At 39.4% G+C, this 25,549-nt stretch overlaps 1 protein-coding gene across 8 annotated transcripts in view; it reads right to left on the reverse strand.

The window, feature by feature from the left end:
* Positions 1–2,399: 2,399 nt before the first annotated feature.
* The window catches only part of UGT8 (UDP glycosyltransferase 8), a 78,351-nt gene continuing 55,201 nt past the window's right edge, over positions 2,400–25,549 (reverse strand). For all 8 annotated transcript variants that reach the window (XM_061585286.1, XM_061585278.1, XM_061585283.1 and 5 more), the window contains 5 exons: positions 23,638–24,461; positions 7,861–8,003; positions 6,088–6,164; positions 5,215–5,434; positions 2,400–4,867 (listed from right to left, as the gene is read on the reverse strand). In XM_061585286.1, coding sequence (XP_061441270.1) covers positions 4,504–4,867; positions 5,215–5,434; positions 6,088–6,164; positions 7,861–8,003; positions 23,638–24,459 — 1,626 coding nt within the window. In that variant the 5' untranslated portion in view covers positions 24,460–24,461 and the 3' untranslated portion in view covers positions 2,400–4,503. The remainder of the gene's footprint in view (positions 4,868–5,214; positions 5,435–6,087; positions 6,165–7,860; positions 8,004–23,637; positions 24,462–25,549) is intronic.

Genomic DNA, 25,549 nt, shown 5'->3' on the forward strand with positions numbered 1-25,549 from the left:
AGATCTGTTTCAGTCTGGTTTCTGTCTTGATCTGGGAACTGAAATGACCATGGTGGACAATCTGTGCTCTGAGCCAGGAAGGGCTCCGAACACGAGGAGGATCTTGCTTAAGAACCCCCATTGCTCCTCCCTCATCATACCCCAGAACACCCCATTTTGGGGCTTCCACTGGCCCTCCATCTGCCAGGCTGGGTGTCCCCAGCGGCGCCATGGCTCAGCTGTGGCAGAGGGCTGCTGCCAGCACAGCCCAGTACAGTGAGGAGCCTGCCGGTACAGCCAAGGATCCACAGCATCCAACTCACCCCAGCCCAGCAGAAAGATGAGTTGGATTGCGCCTTAAGCCATGAAGCTCACTGGGTGACCTTGGCCAATCATCGTCTCTCACCCTTGCCTACTTTCACAGGCCTGTTTGGAAGATAAAATCTGGGGTGAGAAAGATGTCGACTTCCCTGAGCTCCTTGAGAAGGAGGGTAGGACATAAGTGTAAATTTAAATTAATTTTAAATAATAATTTAAAAATTAAAACAGTACTTTTTTCCATTTCACTGACACAATATGCCACTTCAATTTTGCTATTTGGAAACTGGATTAAATAGAACAAGCCAGCTAAGTATTAGAATATATTTGTTCACCTTTGGGAGTGGTTAACTATTTTGGTGTAGGCAACTATGTTAACTAACTAAACACGTATAAACCCTTACATATGCCTGGATTAATACAAATATTCCCACTGCTTTCATTAATATAACTTAGCGCATTAATTAGGTATGGTTGTATAAGGTAAACAAAAAAATTACAACTTATGGAGTCTTGGATTTCTATTGCAAACCATTTGTTAAAAATGAATACATTGCCAAAGAAAATCTGGTATGACTTAGATTTGTTAAGGCAAAAGGTTAAAAAAAAAAAAAAAGTAAACCCAGAGACCATTCCTTTATTCATGCAACAACAGGGAAGCAGCAGGGACATTTAGGTTTCACAAATATTTTATGGGTAGTGGGTTCAGGACTGATATCCTCAATCACCAGCCCTTTTTTTACATGGGTAGAGAATCTTAAAATATTTTGTGAACACCTGTGAAAGGGGGCTGTAGCTCAGTATCAGATTGCATGTTTCTCATACATTGGGCCTTGTGATTTACCCATTTTCTCAAGTTAAAACTTGCAACTTAGCAAAGTTTGGAAAGATCAAGGAAGGCACAGCTTTTATGTCCTGTTAGTATCTTGAAAAAAATTGTAAACCTATCACAATATAAAATGTATCATTTTTTAAAAAATCATTGGAAATTTGCTGTACAATATATTTTCTATTTCTTCAAAGATGGAATATTAAGAGGAATCCTTAACACACTTGCAATTTCAATTAAGCAAATTTAGGAATAAGTATATTTAGGATCATAGCATTAATTTGCTTTCCCGAATCCATTTTGATAGTTTAACTAATAGAACACGGGGTTGTCAAATGTATGTTACAGCATCTTTAGCTTACAAGCTCAAAAGGAGTCACTGCCTTATTTTAATTTTTGAAATACAGTATATGCAAGGGGGAGTATATTATGGTGTGGGAGACCAGGTTCATTTCCCTACTCATCCTCAGGATGGCTCTGAGCAAACCACCTCTCCACCCAATCTACCATATGGGCTTTTGTGAAGATGACGAAAGATATATTGAAGCGTGACATAAGACACTAGGCAATGGAAGGTATTAAATAAATAATCTGAACAAAATATCCAAAACTCAGGAAAATGATGTGGCATGTGAGTTTTCCTAGTTCTACTAAGGAATTAATTATGTGGGGACAGAAGACTCCATGAGCAGAGCAGTCTTAGATTCTCTTCCAACCACTGTTACAAAGAAGTACTAAAGGTTAGAAGATCATCAAAATTTTGGGGACAAACAGGAGTTAATCACAACACAACCACTTTGACATTATCTGAATATATTTGTGACAAATTGGTTGTGACAACTAGCTGACAAAAGCACAAGTTGCTGCCATGCATATCACAAGCTGGGTGAATTTTCTCACACAGCTCATGGTGCACCTTCTGGCATGAATAGTGTTCCTCACAGACATATCTAATTAATTGCAGGGAAGATTCTTTTGAATTAGCTCTTCCAAAATAGTTACACGAATCAGGCCTAGCTTCCATTAATCTCAGTAAGATTTATTCCACATATGTGTGTGTTTTACTGCCATACCAAGTACAAAATATTCCTGATATGTTAAGGAGCATACAAAGTAAGTAAAAAATACAGATACTTGAAGACTTTGCTAGTATTAGTTATTCAGAAATCTAACTCCAATTCTAACTCCCATTATATTCCACATGGTGAGCAATGGCCAAGTTATTTCTGTATGGGCAAAAACTGCACTGTATTGGAGAATTCAGAACAAAATGTTGCAAAGTATAAAGTGAGTCCATTTTATTAAACTGACAGTGGACCAAAGGCATAAATTTTGCCAGAATTCTTTTTCTAAGAGGAAACAGAATATTTGTTTTTTAATTATGTTACGAAACATGTGACTATGGGTATTTACAGAACACACACACACACAAAAATATGTATATGAAGAGAAACCTAACAGTTATTAGTCATGCATACACAAGGTATAGCTTTTGTATACACATAAACAGACAAGTGTATTTGAATAAAGACGTGCTTTCAACAACTTGTTTCTATATTAAATCCATGTTTATTGCTTAAGTTGTATCACAGTGGAGATTAAGTTATCCTTAATCATCCGGTCAGTGCTTGTGTACCTTCTTCAATACATTAAAACCAACTCATTCATACACTCTACGTCCTGTCACTCTCCCACCATTCATTGCCTCTTTGTGTTCCTTTAGTTGCCACATATTGATAGGATTGTAAAAAGATAAAGCTAACAGTTTACTGATAATACCACTTTCTTCAAGTATCTGGAAAGCAGTACAATTTCCTGTACTGAATACAGTATTATGAACACATTTGCAGTGCTATTTTATGGCTACAAGATAGAGGCTCCTGATGGGATGATAATGAAATAGCATGTCATTGTGTACGAAGATGATTTTAGCATTCTGTTTGTTTTTTCAGAACAACACTCAATAGAGACTTCCCCCCCTACTGCTGTTGGACATGGAATTTCAAACTGCAAATAAATAAAATGGACACTCACAACATGTGTAGTGCAAATTCCAAGTAAACAGAATGACATGGAAGTTATTAAACTCATAGTTGCCAACACTGGTTCAATAGGACAGTCCTGATCTTTGCTCAATGCCCTGTATTCCCATTCTCTGTTTAAAACCAGAAAAGTCTGGTATCAGCTACAGTGATTGAAAGTGTTGAGCAGTGGGACAGCTATGGACATGGGTACAGACAAACATTCCAACTAGTTTTCTAGGTTTAATGCATGATATCAAACCTCTACAAAGACAGCAGTAACTGACCAAAAGGATAGCCTCCATTTTATTCAGAGAATTGATGTTGGCAACTATGTAACATGGATTGTGTGGCCCAGACCAGCATAAAGAACAGATAGAACTACTGAAAGTGAACCTCAGAACCACTGTGGTTTTGAGCTGGGAGTGGCAAACTTAATTGAAATAATCTAATAGCAAAGACATTCAACTTTATAACAAACCCCAAAGGTGGTTTGATTCTGCATTGGTTCAAGGGACATGGCAAAACCTTTTCCAAAGAGCTTGGGGCAGATTTTCTTTTCTCTGCTTCATTTATTTTCTTAAAACTATCTATTCTATCCATACAGCCCTTATAATTATTGGAATAAAACACCCTTACAATGGCATACATTAATGGATATGGGAAAAAATAAAGAATGAACATAAAATATACATAAATATAAAATTACAGCTTACGGTACTCTTGTGCAATTTCCTTTTCTCTAAAGAAATGGAAGAGAAAGGAAGAGTTAAGTAGCATATCAAAAGAATAGGTTTTTTAATCATATTCTTCAGTGCCTTTTAAGAATATGATTTTTATGGCTCCATAATGATTCTGCAGTTAGTTTACTGCTATGTACCAAACACTAGGAAAGATTACTTTCATTAACATCATTGACAGGTAGCATATTGAACCTTAGATAAATCAAACAAAGTTCTCTCTGGAAAGATATGAATGAGTATATGAATAAAGGAAGAACCAGTGTCAAGTGAAACTTTCCTTATCTGGGACGCACACACACAGATTCACAAATGGAGAAGTCATAAATATACTTATTGAATTACTTCAGAGAATTAAGGCTTCTAAAAAACTTCAGTGCCAGAATAATCTTTCTGCATCAGTATTAAGAATAAAATACAGTTTGCATTTTAGCTTGTGCTTCATTTTTCTAAAGATTTTCCTTAGTTCTGCAGAATTTAATTGCATAAGATTACATACTGTAGGGGAGCGTTAGAACTGTTTATTATTTTAATTTAAGTAGGTGTTAGACTAAGTTACAGCTAAAAAATTCAATTATAGAACTGATTCGCTGCTAATGTACATTGGATAATTGGCTCATTTCACCTTTTTTTCATGTTTAATGTGGCCATTTCTTCTATACTTGCCATTTGGTATCCCATTTTGGTAATGTCCATTAATGGTTGCATGTTCATCAGTGGACCAAAGATGTTTGCTTTGCTTGCAGATAAATTTTGCTATCCTGGCCAAAATATAGCACAGTAAGGCAGTACCAATCAGTACAACAACAGCAATATCCAATAAAAAATACTGATATAAAGAGACTGTGTAAACAGCAGCACGTAGATGCTGTGCTCCATTGTGACGAAGGATGTAATTAATCCAGTAGACTGTTCGATCAACAGGATGACATGGTTGGTCTTTATGAATTTCAGACAGCTTCTGGGCCTGTTGTCTGTAGCTGTGGAATAGGAAGACAACAGAAAATTCGCATATTGGGTTTATACAAGTCCAGCAATTAACTGCTTCATCATCTTCAGATACTACATTTTGCAAATGAGGCTATGGAACAAATTTATTTTATTGTTACATTTCTGTATTGCCCTTCATCCCAAATAAGCCAGGGCAACATATAAGAAAAACAGAGCAACAAAATACATCCAGTAAATAAAGCACAACCATAAATATATATTAACTAATATAACCTTTAAAACACAATAATAACTTGCATACAGCTACTACAACTACTTTATAAAATTCTTTAAATTTAGCAAAAGAAAAGGGGAGTGGGTTATGAGACAATCTTACCTGGGATCATTAACAACTTTCACCAGTGCATTATATAATTCATCCTCAGTAATGGTTTTCCAGTTTAGTAATATCCCCATGCCTTTGGCCTGCACTCGGGTCATAGTGTCATAATGGTCTCCAAAAAGAGGAATTCCCACCACAGGTACACCATGATACATAGTTTCAAAAATGCTGTTGAGGCCACCATGACTAAGGAAGGCCTTAATCTTAGAGTGACCTAAAGCAGCAAGAGATGAGGTGCAGGGAAGAAAATATTTCAAGTTAACTGCAACGTATCATAAAATATAGTAAGGTAGTAAAAACAGGCATTTACATAAACTTGGCAATGGAATAAGAGGACTTTCCCAACTCTCTTGGGAATCTTCTACTTTTTCCTTGCAGATGACAAGCATGTGACATTGCTGTTGGCATAGCTGGGAAACAGGGAAACAAACAATTGCTTGCCAAGTCTTTTATCCTCCCATTTTCAAGATACACATGAGATCAAAGATCTCTCTTCATGTTTCACAGTGCTGGCAACAATAAATCGACAGCTTCATTTTCCTAACAAATCAGTGTATATATACTTCACATAGAGGCAATCTTCCTTAAATGTTACCTATAATGTTGCTGATGTACCACTAATCACATCAGTATTACCATGATAATGCAAAGAAAACAATATTCACAATCAAACCCACATATTCTTCAATGCATATTTTACATTTTATACAAAAATTGGAAATATCTTTATAAAACACTTCTGAGTTATCAAAATCCTGTTCTTAATAACACATAATCTAGCAATCCAATTCATAATACAGTAAGATACAATGTGACTTTTTTGTTTAAGAACATATAAAACTAAACACCACTTTAAATTCTACTCACCTAACAAGTCATTTTGTGGTAACCATTCTATGAGTTTTGTATTGTTACCCAAGTTCCTAGGTTTCTTTCCTGAGTACCTAAACACATCAGAAAAACCAGTTTCAACATTCAGGTTTATACATTAATTTGTTGTAGGCACCGGTAAAGAACTGCGGCTCTTTGCAAGCCTTGAAGATCAACTGGTTGCTGGTGCTTCCAGAGAGCTGTGTGTGGTGCTTTGAGCTATCAACTGATTATCAGGGGTTCACAGCATCACTTGGAGGTCTCCTCAAGCACTGATAATCTACTGATCCCATCTGTCAAACTTGGCCCACAGGAAGGGGGGTTTAATTCCCCACCCCTTTGTTAAGGCAAGGTCAGAAACAAGGTTAGAAAACCAGATGTATCAAATGAAGTACACTTGTGATTAGGGATGGGATCCATTGGCTGGTGCTGCTTCGAAAGCATTCTGTTGTCCTAACAGGCAGTATTGATTAGAGTTTGTTCTTTGTCTGCTATCTGCTGCTTTTACTGTTCTGATTTTTTCCTCCCCCCAAATATTGATATTAATATCAACTGTTTTCAAAATATTTTCTTTCAAAATGTCAATATTTGTGAAATAAAATATCAATATTTGTGAAACAAAATATTGATAAAGGAAAGGAAAGCAGCTTTGCTGCTGCCTTCTCCTCTGCTGTGACTGAGGTTGGTTAGTTTCTTCGGTAGTAGAGAATGGCTGTTTTCCTTTTGGAAAGGAAAGGAAAAAAGCAGCTTTCAGGGTCCACTACCACCATTTCCTCCTCAACAAGCCCTGTCCTTAACATGTGAAAGACTTGGCTTGCTTCCTTCCACTTGGAACATGGATTAATTAAGTGGAAGGGAGTGAGAGAGAGGCAAACAGACAGAGTCAGGGGAAAGCTGCTGAAGTTCAGAGCAAACAGGCTCACTCCGCAAAGATGGAGAATATGTCGACCACTGAATAATCTGGTGCTAAATCTGAATTCAGCGGAATTCTCACCCATCCCTACTGGTGATGGATTTAAAAAGAATAAGTAAGTTTCTAAAAAGTAAAACGCAATACATAAAACATCAGATGGCTTTTCAGTTCAAGAAAGCTAGTGCAATGTGAAGCACTGACAATACGTAAGACTGCTACAATCCAAATTAAACAATTCCATAATATTTAAATGTAGGGATGTGCTAAAAGTCCACCTAATTCAGATTTGGTACTGATTTTTTCATTAAGTCACTTATTGGCCATAGATCGGGTTTTTATGTAGCAATTTTCTATGGCTATTTTCAAAAATGGTTTCTTTAAAAAACTGCCTCTAAATTCTCAATATTAAGTACAATAATTTTATTGATATTTCCTTTCATTTAATGATTTCCATTAAAATATCAAAATTAGTATCAATTTTTTTGCAAGGGAAAAATGAATTAGTAAAAGCAGCGGCAAGCAGACAAAGAACAGACTTGACGGAATGCTTCAAATCAGCACTGGCCAATAGTTCCTATTCCTATTTGTAAGACAAATAATCTCTTTTTGTTCTCCCTTGAATACCTTAAGAAAGACCAATAATTTTCTTGGCCTACACTTCTTTCCCACCTGTTGCAAAGTGCAAGTTAAAGTTCTGCTGGCAGGTAGTAGACAAGGGTGGATGAAAGCACTCCTGGAATAGATGGTGCCACAGATGCATATTTTTTGCTACCTCTGTTGCACTCTTCTGGCCAAGACTTGGGTATCCAAGCATGCTTTAAACCTATTGCAAATAGCTACTGTGCCATCATACTTACCTCCAAATAACTCGTTGAGGAAGTCTAGCCAAAGCATGGGCCAATTTAAGTGCTATGTCTTCTGATAAATATTTGACTCCAGCTCCAAATGAAACAAGGACAAAGCCATTTTCATTAGCACCATCCACCCACGTTTGAAGCTCCTGAGGAAATAAAAAGCTTGCTGTCACGGCTAGCAAACACAATACCTCTAATGGAAATACTCCCTTATCATCAAACAACGGAAAAATCCACATGATAAAAGATGTTTTGTTCAACAAACTTTACAAATGTTTACAGACATTATTTTGTTTGTAAAAATACACACATACAATCCAGCCCTTCTATTTTCTACAACTATGAAAAATGCCATTTTATAAGGAGGGCAGAAATTGTGCCACAAATACCTCAGCTGTGTGGGGGTGGTACTTCAAACTCCAAGCAATTGAGGATAGACTACCTTTTCCCCTTTTCTCCCCATCTTTTCCCCAGCTGGAAGAGGAAGCTGCACATTTTCCAGGGAAAGGAGACAGGCTGGCAGTGTGCAAAGAAGGTAGGGGTGGGGATAGATATGTTTGGCTGAAGATGCAGCTGTGGCATATACACGAGTGCAGCTTTTAAGTTTTGCAGTGTTGGCCATCCTTGTGAGTTGATGTAGCACAGCAGTGAAACGCCCAAGCCAAGACCCAGAAGGCCCTGGTATAATGATTGTCATTCTAGCCATGCATTTAGTTGGAGGCCTTAGGCAAGTTAGTCTTTCATCTCTAGCCTGCATTATGGGGACAATAAAAATTTACTTAGGAGATTGTCCCTAAAGATTTCTAGTATTTTTGAGCAGAAAGTTTTTTAAATGGTACAAATATAATCCAACATGTTACAATTGCTAGAAAAATATGAAGACAGGGCATGTTCACATTTAACTGGCAAACTCAAACTTTACCTCATATACTCCAGTACAATGCCAGCCAAATTATACATGGGAGATCCAATGCCTCAGTACACACTTGAAACTACCTTGGGGGTATTTCCAGTACAGCAAGCAACTTATTTAAATACCTGGAGAATGTAACTTTATTTATTACCACTCATTAACAAACATTAATGCATACTACTAAACTTCTCTAGGCAGCCTGGCTTTAGCCATTTTAGTATTTATAAAAAATACACAATATCAGACAGATATGGTATTGTACTTACATTACTATGTGATCTTTGTTCTCTTTGGTTTTTCTAATTAGCTATTCTTTGCAGGCTTAAATGCAAAATACACAGCTGTGACTACAGTGCAAGGCCCCAGCTGGCAGTAACCAGTGGTGCCTAATACTGAGCTTTGTTGCTAATAAACAAAGCACACAAACGCAAACATAACTTGGTTTTAATATCTGAAAACTCCCTCCCCATTCAGCTGTTGGAGTCAAACATGCAGAAGCGTCAGCACCCATTTCCCCAATACTTTTGTGGGTATCATTTACAGTAAAGGTATTGATGATGTGCACTAAAATCAAGCCATAAATATGTAAATTTAGAAAATAAACTGAAAGATACCTACCTTATTATTAGGTAAAATTAAGTTTATTAATGTTTTCTTTGAAAATATTATAAAATGCTACATTTTAAAAGCATTTTATATCATGTATGGCTTCCTGAAAAGCACAAAGGAGATCCCACGAATGTGCATTTGTTAAAACAATGAATTTTATATCCAACTATTCCATAAATAAACAAAATATCAAAACTGTAAAATCACTTTGAGAATGTAGGCCAAGTCTAACTTATATCTGTTAATATCCATTTGCATAAGCAAAGGAGTATCAAAATACCTCACAGGATTCCAACATTGTGGCCACATGTTGCTGCCAAAATTTTAATTCTATGTGCTCTGAAAATCAGGATTGTAACTAGTAGTTGACTGCTTCTTCTGTTACAAATCTTAGAAACACCTGATGGTCAAGAATGATTTCTAAATTTCCACTTCCAAACAGAAAACTCATAATCAGGAAAATATATCAGAAAATGGAACATAAATAATCCTAGCGTTACCTAGTAATAGTCTCATAGCTCCTAATAATGCAGCATAATGCATATTTTAATAGTGAGCAAAATTCCTTCAGACCAAATGTGATTGGGAATAAACAAAGCTTTCCCTCACCTAGAGGTGGAAATAGCTAATTTTTCAAGCTAATCCAGTTATGGAAATCTCATTTCCCACAAGTCCCCAAACCCTTTCCCTTTTAAATTACTCTTATCAGGAGACACAAAAGTAGTGTCAGAGATAAGATGAAAAGGGAAATCAGATCATTCCCTCCATTCCCTCTGGTGAACCACTGCCATGATATGAAGTAAGGCCCCAGTGGCTTTGTGAGCATGCTAGCAACACACGAGAGGGAATTAAGGGGAAATATCCAATCTCATTCCCTTATATAAGAAATCATTACATATATCTTCCTAATCATCACTGCTGCTCCTGTTGATACACCCAGGAAGTGTAATTTAATAGAAAACAGGGGAAGGGTTTGGGAAATCGAAGTCACTGGGTGAGTGAACTGAGAATTTTCTTAATCTGACCTGGAAAATAATTTTGAAGGTCCTAAAGCTCATCTCTCCTTTGGGATAGGCTGTTACAAGCCTCTGCAACTCATATCAGAGTTCGACCTTTGCCAGCACCTCTATTAAAAGTTTCCCCACATTTTGCTTTCAATCCGAGTATTTCACCTCCTTCAGCCATATCCTAGCATCAATGTGGGATATCGCCAATTTTAAGAAAAGCCTTCATGGATTGCATCAAAAATGCAATCAAGACATCTTTGAAAAAGGAGAAAGTGCTTGTTTTAAAAATTGTGTATGGGTGGCTTTCCACATTGCTAGCTTTAGCTGACACTGGGAACAATGCATGAATATACATCTTAAGAACATAAGAAGAGCCTGCTGGATCAGGCCAGTGGCCCATCCAGTCCATATCCTGTTCTCACAGTGGCCAACCAGATGCCCATAAAAAGCTCACAAGAATGGTCTGGAGATGTGGGGGTGAATGTCACCCCATTGTCATGGTCAGACAACTTCCTGGTGAAATTTAGACTTATGGCTCCAATCCTCCCCTGCAGGGGTGGTGGACAGATTAAGATGGTCCACCCCTGGAGACTAATGGAATCCACTGGATACCTGGATGCCCTAGGGGAGTTCCCAAGAGATAGAGCAGATGATTCTGTTGATGCCATGATGTCACACTGTGGCACGAGACGCGTCAGGTCTTAACATGGTTGCCCCTGAGCTCCCTCTCCAGCATTGTGGAGCCCAGTTTGTACCTTGGTACACCAGTGAACTAACAGCAATGAAACAGGCTGGACGATGGCTACAGCACAAGTGGCAAAAGACATGCTGTGAGGCTGATTGGGCACGAGTAAATCTTCATAACCACGCCTACTATGCAGTGGTGAGGGTGGTGAAGAAGGTCCACTTCTCTGCTTCTGTTGCATCCTCAAGTAGTTGTCCTGTGGAATCTTTCCATACTGTCAGGGGTCTGTTGACATCAATTCCAGGAAAAGGAGTTTTAGACCTTCAGATGCTCATCGTGAATTGTTTGCAAGGCACATTGAGAGTAAAATTGATCACCTTCGTAGCAATCTTGATACCCCATCTATATCTACTGTAGTCCCCAATGAGGTCCCAGTGCAATGTCTGCTGCAACTTCTTGGGATTGGTTTCAGTTAATGCTGCCTGATGATGCGGACAAGGTGCTTGCAACAATGCAACCAGCAATGTGTCCTCTCAATCCTCATCTTCTTGGCTTATTAAAGTTTGGCAATGGGGTATGCCTGAGTGGATTCAGGGTGTGCTCAACGCGTCTTTGTGGGATGGAGTGGTCGCAGCTGTCATAAAAGAGGCAGTGATCTGACTGCTCCTGAAAAAGCCCACCCTAGACCCATTGGTTTGTGACAACTACTGCCTGGTTGCAAAAAAACCCTTTTTAGAGAAGGCGATCAAGAGGGTTGTGGCACAGGAATTGCAAGTATTCTTGGATGAAACAGATTATCTTGACCTATTCCATTTTGGGTTCAGGCCTGGTTATGGGACTGAATCAGCCTTGGTCACCGTAATGGATGACCTTTATCAGGAAAAGGACAGCGGGAGTGCAACCCTGTTATTCTTACTTGATCTCTCAGTGGCTTCTGATACTATTGACCATGGTAACCTTCTGAGCCAATTCAGTGAGATAAGTATCGGAGGCACTGTTTTACAGTGATTCTGATCCTAACTCCAGGGTCATTTTCAGATAGTAGCTTTGGGCAATTGTCTTTTGGCCCCCTGGCATTTGTGCTGTGGGGTGCCACAGGGTATCAACTTGTCCCCACTGCTTGTTAACATCTATATGAAACCTTTGGGAGTAATCTTCAGGAGATTTGAGATGAGGTGTCAGCAGGATGCTGATGATACCCAGCTCTATTTCTCTCTAACATCTGAATCAGGAGAGGCCGTACAAGTGCCTGGACTTGGTGGTGGACTGGATGTCTGAATCCTAGCAAGACAGGGAGGCTGTGGATTGATGGTTCCCTTGTTCAAATAATTGGTCAGTTGCCTGCTTTGGATGGGGTCATACTCTCTCTGAAAGAGCAAATTCGTAGTCTGGGGGTGCTCCTGGATCCATCCTTGTCGTTCGCGGTCCAGGTGACCTCAGTGGCTAGGAGTACCTTTTACCAATTTTGGCTGGTAAGACAGCTGCAGCCATTTCTGGACTGGTATAGCCTGACCGCTGTTGTCCATGCACTGGTAACCTTCAGGCTGGATTACTGTAATGCGCTCTATGTGGGGCTGCCCTTGAGGTTGGTCCGGAAGCTGCAGCTGGTGCGAAATGAGGCAGCGTGACTGCTCACTGGGGCAGGGTATCGCCAACATGTCACCTTGCTGCTGAAAGAATTGCATTGGCTGCCCATTAGCTACTGGGTCAAGTTCAAGGTTCTGGTTTTGGTGTACAAAATCCTATACAGCTTGGGACCTGGATTCCTGAAAGACTGTCTTATCCCTTATATACCCAGTCAATCACTGCGCTCTGCAGGTGAGGGCCTCCTGCAGATACCATCTCATCTGGAGGTCCATTCTGCACAACATAGGAAGCGGACCTTTAGTGTTGTGGCACCAACCCTTTGGAATTCTCTCCCTTTAAATATTAGAGAGGCACCATATCTTTTCGGTGCCTACTGAAGACCTTCCTCTTTCAACAAGCCTTTTAAGTAGAAACCTTATCCCAGTCTGTATCTGTATTGGAATTGCTTTTTAAGATGTTTTTAAAGCTTCTTTTTTTAAAATATGTTTTTAAAGATGTTTTGTTTTAATATATTTTCAAGTCTGTTTTTAAGTTGTTTTAGAGTGTTTATAGCATTTTGTTTGCCATCCTGGGCTCCTTCTGGGAGGAAGGGCGAGTTATTAATTTAATAAATAAATAAATAAATAAGCCGGACCTGAGTACAAAGGCACTCTCCCCTCCTATGGCTTCCAGCCTCAAGGTGCAATACAGAATTTGTAGGAAAATGGCTGCTTTGATATCCTCCAATTACAGATGTTAGCTATTCATTTTTAGACCTCATCCCATGCACTTACTATGCCTGTCAGAAGCAACTCTCAGTGCCGTATAGGGGGCTGCCTACAGCAATTCACAGTGCTTTCAGAGGAGAAGGGGAAAATGGTACGGGTGTCTAGTGAGTTGGCCTATTCCTTCTTGCTCCCTGCACTTGCTACTGGCAGGGATCACGCTCACTGTCAGGCCACCATTGCTGGAGGCAATAAGGCAAGAAGGGTAAGGCAGCACAGCCTCCTCCCTGCTAGCCTCTGAGCAGTATTGTGTCACAAAGCTTCATTCACTGTAGATGTTATGGCAGCCTTTCCCAACCAGTGTGCCTCCAGATGTTGTTGGACCACAATTCCCATCTTTCCTGACCATTGGCAATGCTGGCTGAGGCTGATGGGAGTTGTGGTCCAACAACATCTGGAGGCACACTGGTTGGGAAAGGCTGTGTTATGGTGACAAACTATAAGAAAAAAAATATCTGCATAGCCAAATTCTAAACACAAGTTAGTGAAATTAGATCCAAAGATTTCTTTACAAATATCTTAAAACATCTAGCCAATTTTATAATGGCCATTTCCAAATTTCACATCATTACTTCAAATGATAAAATAAATACAGACAAGTAGTATGAATTAGGTCCAGTCTATATCAATCACTCATTATACGGTGAAACTAATTCCAAAAACAATCCGAGTTTTATTGCCCCCTGGCAATAAAAATCCCTACATGTAGAAGGCGAGTCTAGAAACCTTCTCTGTGATATTCAATTTTCTATATGCAAGGAGTTTCATATTTGGGGAAGCATTCAGTCACATCTACTATCTAAAACTGGTAAGTCTTAGCGCAAAAGAAAGGACTTACTACCAATATGAATATATATATTTGAATTTTCATTCAAAGCAGTGTGTTTAGTACAATTAGAATCCCTTCCCTAAAAGCTGTAGGGCAGACTTAAGGACAAGAAAGACTGAATTACTGATTCTTAAACTATGATTCATAATACAATAAAATTATAATTATGTTTGTAAAATATAAACCAATAAAACTGAAATCCACATGAATTTTAAACAATATTGCTCAACATTACATATTGTTCTACCTAAGCTGCACTGTGCTAAATGAAATGTCTTGTGCAGTTTGGTGCAGAAGAGAGACCTTGGGTCTTCTGCAGGAATGAACAGAAGGGCTGTAGATCTGTAGTAGAGTGCATGCTTTGCTCACAAAAGATGCCTGGTTAAATCCTCAGCATCTCCAGGCAGGAAAGGCCCGTTTGGAAACTCTGAAGACACTGCCAGTTAGCATACAAAATATCAAGCAAGACAGAATAATGGCTGACTCAATATAAGGCAGCTTCCTTTGTACCTGTGACCATGTTCAACCTAAGGACTTCTGGTGAATTTCCAGCAGACAACCTAGTCCTTGCACATTGCCTGGATTTTTTCTAAATAAATAAGTAAAACTGATTATTCAACAAGAAACTTTCTACATTCTTTAGCAAGAATGCAAATTTGGACATAACAATCAATGGTTTAGTGCTACATGAACAAGTATCAAGTTTACACAGTCCCCACTCCCCTCTCTTCCTTTGGCATGACTATAAGGAGAACAGCATTTGCTTCCATTTTTGGCCATCCATAGTTTATTATGTATAAATTGGGATAACTGTGGTTAGTTTTAACTGCTGTTTGTTTGAATAAGCCAACTTTGAACTGTGGATGACAATATTTGCTTGTTCAGACAAACCACAGTTAAAACTAACCCCATTTTATCACAGTTCAGACAAACTGATTATTTGAAAATGTAAACTCTTCTGATCTCCTTGTGGTAACACTGGAGGAGCAAAAGGGACTGAAGCGCAGGTTTGTACATGCAACACTAAATTATGATTTAGCATTATGTCTGACTGAGGTCACTATCACTTAACACAGATCAGTTGTGCCTTAACTATTAAGAAATTCTGATATATATTCCTGCTTTGTAAATTTGACAATCATCAATGAACCACAGGGAGTTTAAAGAAGAAGAGCAACAGCAACAACAACAACATGTTGGATAGCCTAATTCCTGTCCAATGATTTCTGCTCTGACTACAAAGCCCTTACCTCCTTGTTCTTAGATACGAATTCAAAGTTAAACCAACCAACATGGTATTAAGTTCTAATCTGAATCATCTGGAGAGAAAATACACCTTTAGCTATTGGGTTTTTGCTGAACTGGTATATGAACTGATTTTAAAGATTTTAAAGCCAGAACAGTAATGAACGAAATGAATAAAGTAATTAAAAAAATTATAAGCATGTCAATGAGAATTATGTTTGAAAAACAAACAAAAAATGCTTGTATCATCCGTTAGAATTCATAAGCACAAATAAATGGTTTCTGCAATATTTTTTGTTCTACATGTTTCCTAAAGATCCTTTTATAGACATGCCAAACATGGTTGAATACTATTGCATGTGGAAGAAAGGAATGGAGAGGATTATGGCAACTGTTTTCAAATAGGAAAAGCAAAAAAGCCTAATCTATACTACACACAATTCTTAAAAAAGTTACAAAGACAGGCTTTCCCCACTTTTACTATGGTTATTTAAGTGCAGTGGTTAAGGTGTCGGACTACGACCTGGGAGACCAGGGTTCAAATCCCCACATAGCCTTGAAGCTCACTGGGTGACCTTGGGCCAGTCACTGCCTCTCAGCCTCATGAAAACCCTATTCATAGGGTGGCCATAAGTCGGAATCGACTTGAAGGCAGTACATTTACACTATTTACTGTTGAATAAACACAGAAAAGTCAATTTCCAAACATTTTTACAAGTTTAATTACAGTGATTAAAGGAAAATAGGCCTCTAGATAGATTTAGCTGCATAAAACTTATACCTTTAATTATTTATGCAAAAATGTCTGAAACGTGCTTACTATTAAGTTGAAAACATTATAAACACAAAATTATCTGGAAGACTGGGGTTCCAAATTACCCAATCTTTCTTACACAGTGGTAGTGCTCAATTACCAGTCCATAGAGGTCCACAAATTTTGGCTTTGCTTACCTGCCAAACCCATTATTTGTGGCCACTACTACAACCTTCCAGAAGTCCTGTGGCATTTGCAGAGGACTCGGGGAATGGGAAAATATTTGCCTTTATGCTGGGTTTTTGCAGAATGTACAAGTGGCAACTCACTGCTACAATCACCTGTAAACGCACAAACACAAAGGAAGAGGAAGCACCTTTTTTTTCTTACCCTATTCTCCACAGAGGAAAGAAGTGTTCCTTCCAGATAGCTTTTTGTGAGAGACAGCAACAGCAACACACTGCTGGTACTTTCTCCAAATGCCTCTCCTCTTCTGCAAGTGCAGATATGACCACTAGAAGGGGGAGGAGCAGTAACAACTGGGAAGCAATATTCTATTCCTCAATTTCTGATTTCCAGACTTTGAGCAAGCTCAATCGTCTGAACTATTTGTAAGTTTTTGGTTCATATCATTTTCTCCCTTGCAAGTCACCTCTGGACATGAGTGCATACGCACATTAAGGGTTGGATTCAATGAAGTCCTACTCAGAATAGATCCATTAAAATTAATGAATCTAAGTTAGTCATGTCTATTAAATTCATTGGGCTTACTCTGAGTAGGATTAGCAATGAATACCATCCTAAGTCACAGAAAAATGGGGAGAAAGATAACTGGAGGCATTTTATTAGGATTCCATTCCATTTAAAAATGCATATATGCATTCATACACATTGGTAACATGTAAGAAAAAAAATGTTGAAAACTGTGACAACTACACTCAATTTCTAAGACAAGTAGGACCGAACAAAGAAAATCATGTACAGAACATATGTGAGCAGTTCTGCAAATTATGTCAACTGAACAAAAGTAACATTTTATGCATATACATAAAGATCTATTATTTGAACAAAATATTTCATACCAAAATATCCTACTAAAAATGAGGAAGTTGATGTTAAGGATGATGTTGTGCAAACTGATACTTCTTCTATGACAAAGCCACCAGAGGAACGACAAGACCTGCTGGGAGCAAGGACAGAACCTTTACTGCCATCACTGAGAGGATTTTAGCTTCCACCTCTGTTTAGTTTCCCTGTATATAGCCATTTAAATACAACAGTGAAAGCAGGGATGGGAAACTTGTGGCCCTCCAGCTGTTGCTGGGCTACAGCTTCCACTATCCCTGACCACTGGTAATGCTGCAGGAGGCTGATGAGAGCTCGAGTTCAAACAACATCTGGAGGGTCACAGGTTCCACACACCCCATTTAAAGGATGATGCCAAAAGCACAGGCTGTTTGTGAATGTCCACTGAAAAGGGACTTTAAGCTACAATGAAATAAAGTTCAAAGAGACATCAAATCACCATTGCTTCTGCACAGCTGCTCTCTTCCTGCCTTGTTATTACTTGAAGCTTTTACAGAATCAGCTCAGTGCACTTAGATCCACCCACCAGTTATGTCAAAATGTGTCTTTTTGTTTTCTGCCAAAATAGCCATGCATACTTATCCTAAGCAAATTAACTCAGAAATAACTGTCACTGGGTTCAATGTTTACACCCATGAAAATAAAGACAGCATCATATTTTCATACCTAAAATTTGGATCCTCCATGGCGCAGAGTGGTAAGCGGCGGTAACGCAGCCGAAAGCTCTGCTCACGGCCGGAGTTCGATTCCAACGGAAGGAGGAAGTCGAATCTCCGGTAAAAGGGGTCGAGGTCCACTCAGCCTTCCATCCATTAGTGGTTGTTAAAATGAGTACCCGGCATATGCTGGGGGGTAAAGAAAGGCCGGGGAAGGAACTGGCAATCCCACCCCATATATACGGTCTGCCTAGTAAAACGTTGCAAGACGTCACCCTAAGAGTTGGAAATGACTCGCTCTATAAGTGCGGGGACACCTTTACCTTTAAAATTTGGGCAGCTGCATTTTCCTCTCATTCTCAATGCCTCTTTTGTACTTTTCTTGAACACCACCTTTACCTGCAACATTTCTACCCAAACGAGAGTAAACATGCTTCTTTCTTTAATCTGCCACTGTTCTTCGGCTGCTCTTCATATTGTCAGATTTCAGGATGGAGATCCATTTGTCAACTTTAAAGTCTGCTATTCGACTACCCTGGAAATCTGGGATAGAGTGGGCTATAAATTTTATGCAGAAGCAGGTTGCACAGAGCTGCAGCCTTAAAATAACTTTGCTCTTCTTAGAAAAGGGGCTGAAAATCATGCAGTTGCAGCAATCACCTGGTTGCCTATAGTAAGTAAAACTTGCTTCCAGGAAACAAAGTACAGTAGGGCCCCACTCATATGGCGGGTTACGTTACAGACCCCCCGCTGCAAAGCGAAAACTGCTGTAAAGCGGAACTCATTGAATAGAATGGCGTGCGATGCCCAAAAACCACCATAAAAGTGGAACAAGTGCTGTATGAGTAGGGCTTTAGTCTAATTGCGTCTAATTGAGACCGCTGTATTAGCGAATCGCCGTAAAGCAAAGTGCCTTAAAGCGGGGCCCTACTGTAAACTATACATACAAAGTAAGCTCTTCTGACCAACCTCCGTTCTCAATCTCGCAGCACAGCACTACATTTTGCTTTCTCCATCTTTCGGCATTAAGGCCTGAAAAGGGGGAACACTGAGAAATGCAGCAATTATGCAATAGCATTGGCAAGTGGAGGATCAAGTAGCATGGTATCTTCTTTTACTCCCTGCTTCCCAATACTCCAAGTGTTGCCCAGGACAGTGTCCTCTTTCCCTGAACACCCAGTAAAATTCCAGGAAACCAGATACTCAGGGAAGGGGGTTTCCAGTTCTCATATGAGATGTGGTGGTGCTGCAGTTGCTTTCTGATGATGTGTTCTCACATCCCAGTAGCTAAGCAAATCATAAGTACTGAGATAACAGGATGAGCAAGAACTAGCTACAAGAGAAGTGTTCCTGTCTACTGCGGGTTCCACAGATTGTACTAGCATTAAAATTGCATTAAAATAGCATTAAAGCTGATTTTAATAAACTCAGAACAATGATAAGTAAGGTCCCATGGCAAGTGACCCTGATGAGAATAGGAATCTAAGATGGGTGGGAATTTCTAAAAAAGGAAATTCTAAAGGCACAATTGCAAACAATTCCAAGGACAAAAAGCGGAAGACAGCAAAAGAAGCCAAATGATAACAGATGACAAAGAAAAGGCAGAAGTGATCAATTTCTACTTTGGCTCAGTCTTCTCTCAAAAGAGGGTCTGTGACTCTCCTAGCAAACATGAAGTTGAAGGGACAGGATTGCAGTTTGATAGACAAATAGTTAAGGAATACCTTTCATGAGGGCCCGTTGAACTGCATTCTAAAGTATTGAAGAAACTGGCTGAAGAATTCTCAGAATCAATGTCTATTATCTTTGTGATATTGTGGAGGATGGGTGAAGTGGCGGATGACTGGAAGAGGGTTAATACTGTTCCTATCTTCAAAAGGGCAAAAAAGTGGAACCTGGAAGCTACCAGTGAGTGTGTCACCAATCCCTGGGAACATTCTGGAGCAGATTATAAAGCAGTCAATCTGTAAGCACCTTGAAAACAATGCAGTGATTACTAGAAGCCAACATGGATTTGTCAAAAATAAATCCTGCCAGATTAATCTTATCTCATTTTTTGATCAAGAAAACTCCCTAGTAGACTATGGGAATGCTGCATACATAATATATCTCGACTTCAGCAAAACTTTTGATAAAGTGCCCCATGATATTCTGATTAGCTAGCTAGCTAAATGTGGGCTACAAAATCATACTCAGAGAGTGCTTATCAATGGTTCCTTCTCAAAGTGGGGGACTGTAATGAGCGGGCTACCGCAGGGCTCAGTCCTGGGCCCAGTGCTCTTCAACATTTTTATTAATGACCTGGATGAGGAGGTGCAGGGTCCTTCATATCAAATTTGCAGATGATGCAAAACTGGGAAGGATAGCTTGTACCCTGGAAGACAGAAACAAAATTCAAAGGGATCTTTGAAAGTGAAAGTCACTCAAAGTGATGAAATTTAATAGAGATAAGTGCAAAGTTCTACACCTGAGGAAAAAGAAACCAAATGCACAGGTATAAGATGGGGAATACTTGGCTCAGCAGTACTACATGCGAGAAGGATCTTGGGATTATTGTTGATCACACAAGCTTAATATGAACCAACAGTGCAATGTAGCTGCAAAAAAGGAAAATGCTATTTTAGGTTGCATTAACAGAAATATAGTTTCCAAATCACATGAAGTACTAGTTCCCCTCCATGCGACACTGGTTAGGCCTCATCTTGAGTATCGCATCCAGTTCTGGACACCACACCGTAAGAAAGATAGACAAACGAACAGGTTCAGAGGAGGGCAACAAGGATGATCAGAGAACTGGATACAAAGTCCTATGAGGAGATACTAAAAGAACTAGGCATGTTTAGCTTTGACAGGAGAAAAATGAAGGGAGATATGAAAGGTTGTTAACAAAGGAAGACCAGGATTTTGGCTGTACATCAAGAAAAATTTCCTAACTGTTAGATCAGTACAACAATGGAACCAATTACCTAAGGAGGTGGTGGGTTCTCCAACATTGGAGGCATTCAAGAGGCAGCTGGACAGCTTGGATTCCTACAATGAGCAGGGGGTTGGACACGACATCCTTATAGGGCCCTTCGAACTCTACTATTCTATGAAATTTAAATCAGGATTCCCAAGCAATAAAGAGTTCACATAATCACAAAACCTAGTACTTTCCTAAATATCAGCATTCCCAAAAATGCAATTTCCCAAAGAGACAATCAAAGCAGAACACACAGAGGACAACCACTACCAACACCTGAAGCATGAGAGAGGAGAAGACCAGCAGCTACCATACAGATGGGATAGGAAAAGGAGGACCGTATACATGGAATAGAGGGGAGGCATGCTGAAGTGTAGGCTAAAATAAGAAAACAAGAAAGAGGAGTGTATATATAATGACCAGAACAGGGGTGGATAGCTCCTTTAAAATGTTTTTTTGCAAGGCTGAACCAACTTAAATTAGCTCTCCAACTCTTCTAGGAATTCTAAAGACTGACTTTCACATTTTAGTATGATTTACATCTAAAAGACAATTAAGAAAGTTCTTCAGCTTGTTTCCTCTGGCTGAAGCTTTCCCATACTTTAAAACAATATACACTGGGTGACAACTAAAAAGTCTATTGATGCAAAGTGACTGAGATCTTTACAGCACCTTCCATTGTATATCATCTTTAAAGATGTCAAATCTTTTATTTAAAAAACCAAACACAAAAAAACCTTAAGCCCATGTGGGAGCATGCAAACCCTGTGTAACTTAAAGTAACTTTCTGGACTGTGACATTGAAATCACTACTCTGCCATGGACTCACTGCATACCCCAGCTAGAGAATCTGAACCCTGCTGTTTTTCTGTGTGGCCCACCAAGCATTTCCCCACTGCCCAGCCAATGAGCTATCAGCTCAGTATCAGGGAAAAGAACTCTGTTCCTGCATTGCTAAGCAGATCAGGGAGAGCACTCTTGTGCACATCAGGGATGCTGGGTGGGGAGGCTTTACTCTTCTCCACACTGGCACTCCCAATCTGTCTGCCTGTGCATTCATGTGTATCTATGCAACCCTTGAACCACCATGCACCACAATTTGCAGTCCTCGGGGCCAATTAGGTTGCCCACATCTGCTGCATACCCTTAGGCAAGAGATACCATACTTAGATGTCAGCTGGTTTCTCATTTAGAAAATAAGAACCACAACCTGCCTCACAGTATTGCAACTATGTTATTTGCTACAATTCTATAGATAGGCGAGTATCACAGGACATGTTTATCAAATGTTTAGGATCAAATAACCTTCAAACTAACTAAAATTCATTCCTAAAAAAACAGAAAACAGTATGTCCATTGTATATACTTGAAGTATTCAAAATGCTTACTCAAGAATTTACATTTAAAAGCAAGTGTGACAAGCAACTGCTTGAACACTGCATATCAGCATAGAATGTGAGGCTTCATTTCCAGAAAGGTAACACCTTACACCTCTTTTAATTTTTTCTCAAATCTTTTAATTAACATGAAAATGGAAAAAGCGATGAACATGGTTACATTCACTACTAGTAACACATCCTATCCTCAATGTTAAAGATCATGATCTTATCTCATGATACTACTGGACCTACAGCCAGGCCAAGTGGAAAAACACACACTGCACTATAAAATAATAATAAAAGAAAACCTTATTACTTATGAACGAACAGTTTGTGCTGTTTGTACTATTTCAATTGTGTTTAGGAAATTAAAATGAGAAAGTTTAAGCCTTGCAGAGAACCACATAAATCGTATAAAATGAGAAAGTTTAAGCCTTGCAGAGAACCATATAACTAGATACTATTACTTCACTGGGGCACAATACTAAATGTTTAACAACTGAAACTATCTCTAATCCAGGTGTAGCTAACTTGTGGCCTGAATTCAGCCTCCCAAGCTCCCAACAATTTGGTTGCCACATCAGGGTTGTTTTTTTTTTAATTTAAAGAAAACTGCCAAGTAGCAGGTGGTGCTGTTGAGCCCCAACAGTGATCTGATGAGCAGGGGGAGGGGTGACACTAACCCTCCCCCAAAGTTGCATTCATGTGAGCCATTCTTGTATCAAAGTACTGTCTCTGTTAGTTCTGAAATCTTGCCTCTTTTCACAGCATCACAGATAGAAATCAGGATAGGAAGGAGGCAAGTTGTCCATGCAAGAGCATTGACTTAAGAAACCACCATGAACATCTTCCAGATAAACAGACTGTTGCTTAGCTTTTTCTTAATTTAAAGCTGTTGGCTGCAACCTAAAATCAATGGAAGATGCACAGACCTAATTAAAAATGACAGTACAATTACTTGCAAGTCTGTGGTTTTAAATCCTGCTCAGCACATAAAATGGGTTGCTGTGTGTCTGTGGGTTAGTGTGTGCTCTATGTGTGATATTTGCATGTGCACACCACGTATCTCTTGGAGTGCTGGCTTCCTTTGAATGTGGCCCTCAGGTTGAAAGGGGTTAGCAACCTTTGCTCTAGTCCTAGAAATAACAGAATGTAGGAAAAACTATTACAAAATGCACCAGTCCTGTAATCTTGAGAATAAGCTGCAGAAAAATATTAGTATGATCAGTAATTTTAAAAACTGAATAAAAACAGAAGTAGTACAAAATCATACATAAAAGTAAAAACAACTCGGCAAACCTTACTTCGGGTAGAGGACTGGCTGGTTTGGTAAGAATTCCTCCCACATAAACAACATTTGGAAGCGTGGGTCTTGGAAACTCTAGTGCAACATCAGTACACAGCATCCACAGGCTAGATTCATGAACCAATTCATACATGGATCTTGCTGGCTGTACATTGTACTTCTGCATTATCCTTTCGTATTTTGGCAGAACCAAAACGCTGACTCCAAATCTTGAAACTAGATAAACAAACGTGTTCTTAAGCCGCTCTAACAAGTTCATATGATCTGTGAGAAGCGAATTAAATTCTGGAACATATGATAAAGGTGCTGGAGCACCTACTTCTGCTGGATACCAAAGGCCAGTGGAAAAAACAGCATATTTAGTACCTAAAAGATGAGCAATAACAAATCCACACATTTCATTAGGATCCACTAGCAGCAGGTCAAATTTTTCCTGTTTCAGGGCATGCAGGAGCTTCTTGTTGCCCACAATCATGTCACAGTTCTTGGAATAATGATCCAGAATGTCAAAAAGTTCCAGGGCTGTTAATCTCCCAGAAAAGATACTCCTCATTTTGGATTGAAGAAACTCATCTGAGGTGGTGGTATTAAAGATCCCTGGGTAACGCTGCAGTTTATAGTGATTAGATGGAGGAATATCTCTGCCCTCAGACAGGAGGAAAACTGTCTGGTGGCCTTGCTCGTGCAAGGCTGAGGCCAGGGTCTTGAAAATATACAGATGGCTTTCAAACATAATTGGCGGCACAATAACGATTTTGGCAGCCCTTGAGATTCCAACAGTACTCCAAAGAAGAATGAAAAATGGAATGTAAGACTTCATAGCTGAAATGACAAACAAAAAAAATATGTCAACAAATCCCAAACGTCATTCAAAATAAAATAAAAAATACTGCCCAATAACAATGCAAAGTGTCTCACATTTTAAACTCTAGCATCAAGTTGTCCAAAGTGGTTTTACTAGCAAGCCCAGAAACAAGCTGCTTAGCTAGTTACACATTTAATGAAAAACAACTCTCCCCTAGTCAACTGCAGTACAACTTTTCCTGTACTGTAGCACTTCATGCTGCAAATGTGGCACTATATGAATGTACTTCGAACACACAGGTACAAAATCACTGCACAAAAAAGCAGGTCATGAAAAGACTAGACTAAACCGTTATTCATGCTGCTTCTTTTTTAAAAATGTGCAAGAAGTTTGCTCCCAAATGAAGGAACATTCATACATAAAGTAGGTGTGTTTTAGGACTCAGAAGTATCAGCACGCTGTATATTAGTTCTATTGTCTGGATGTTTCAGTCTATAAATGTAGATGTGTTGTCTACAGTTACTAACTTTCAATGAACAACTATCACTATGCCTTTAACAGACAGATGGGCAGACATTAGTAGTGGATATTTATCTCCATGGCGTGAAATGCCTGAGCTACCATTAAAGGCAGAGAAGCAGGCCAGGCTATTCTGTCTCCAGCAGCTGGCAATTCTTATTACATCACATAAACATTATACCCTGGACTAGGGATGGGACAGAGTTCTGGCTACCCCAATGGGGGCAGATGCGTTTCCAGAGAAGACCCCAAACCTGCTGATTTTTGGCAGGTTCCACGCCCGTTCCAGAATTGCATCTGCCTACTATGCCTGGAGGCCTCTAGACCACTCAAGTAATGTTGCTTGCTTGGCATGATGAAAGTCTCAACAGATGAAGTAAGCCCAAGGACTCCTCTGGTATGTTCCAAGGCTACCTGGATGCTAAGTGCAGTGAAGGCCTTCTGATGAATTAGGCCTCCCCCTCTTCTCCAAAGCCTGTGAGAAGGAGATGGCTAATTTCACTGCCCTCTGGGTACACCGGAGAACTACAAGCTATGCAAGGCTCCCTTTCTGTGCCAAATTGTGGAATCCATTCCGGATGCCTCC

Source organism: Rhineura floridana, chromosome 9, assembly GCF_030035675.1.
Source record: "Rhineura floridana isolate rRhiFlo1 chromosome 9, rRhiFlo1.hap2, whole genome shotgun sequence".
In the NCBI taxonomy this organism is placed as follows: Eukaryota; Metazoa; Chordata; class Lepidosauria; order Squamata; family Rhineuridae; genus Rhineura; species Rhineura floridana.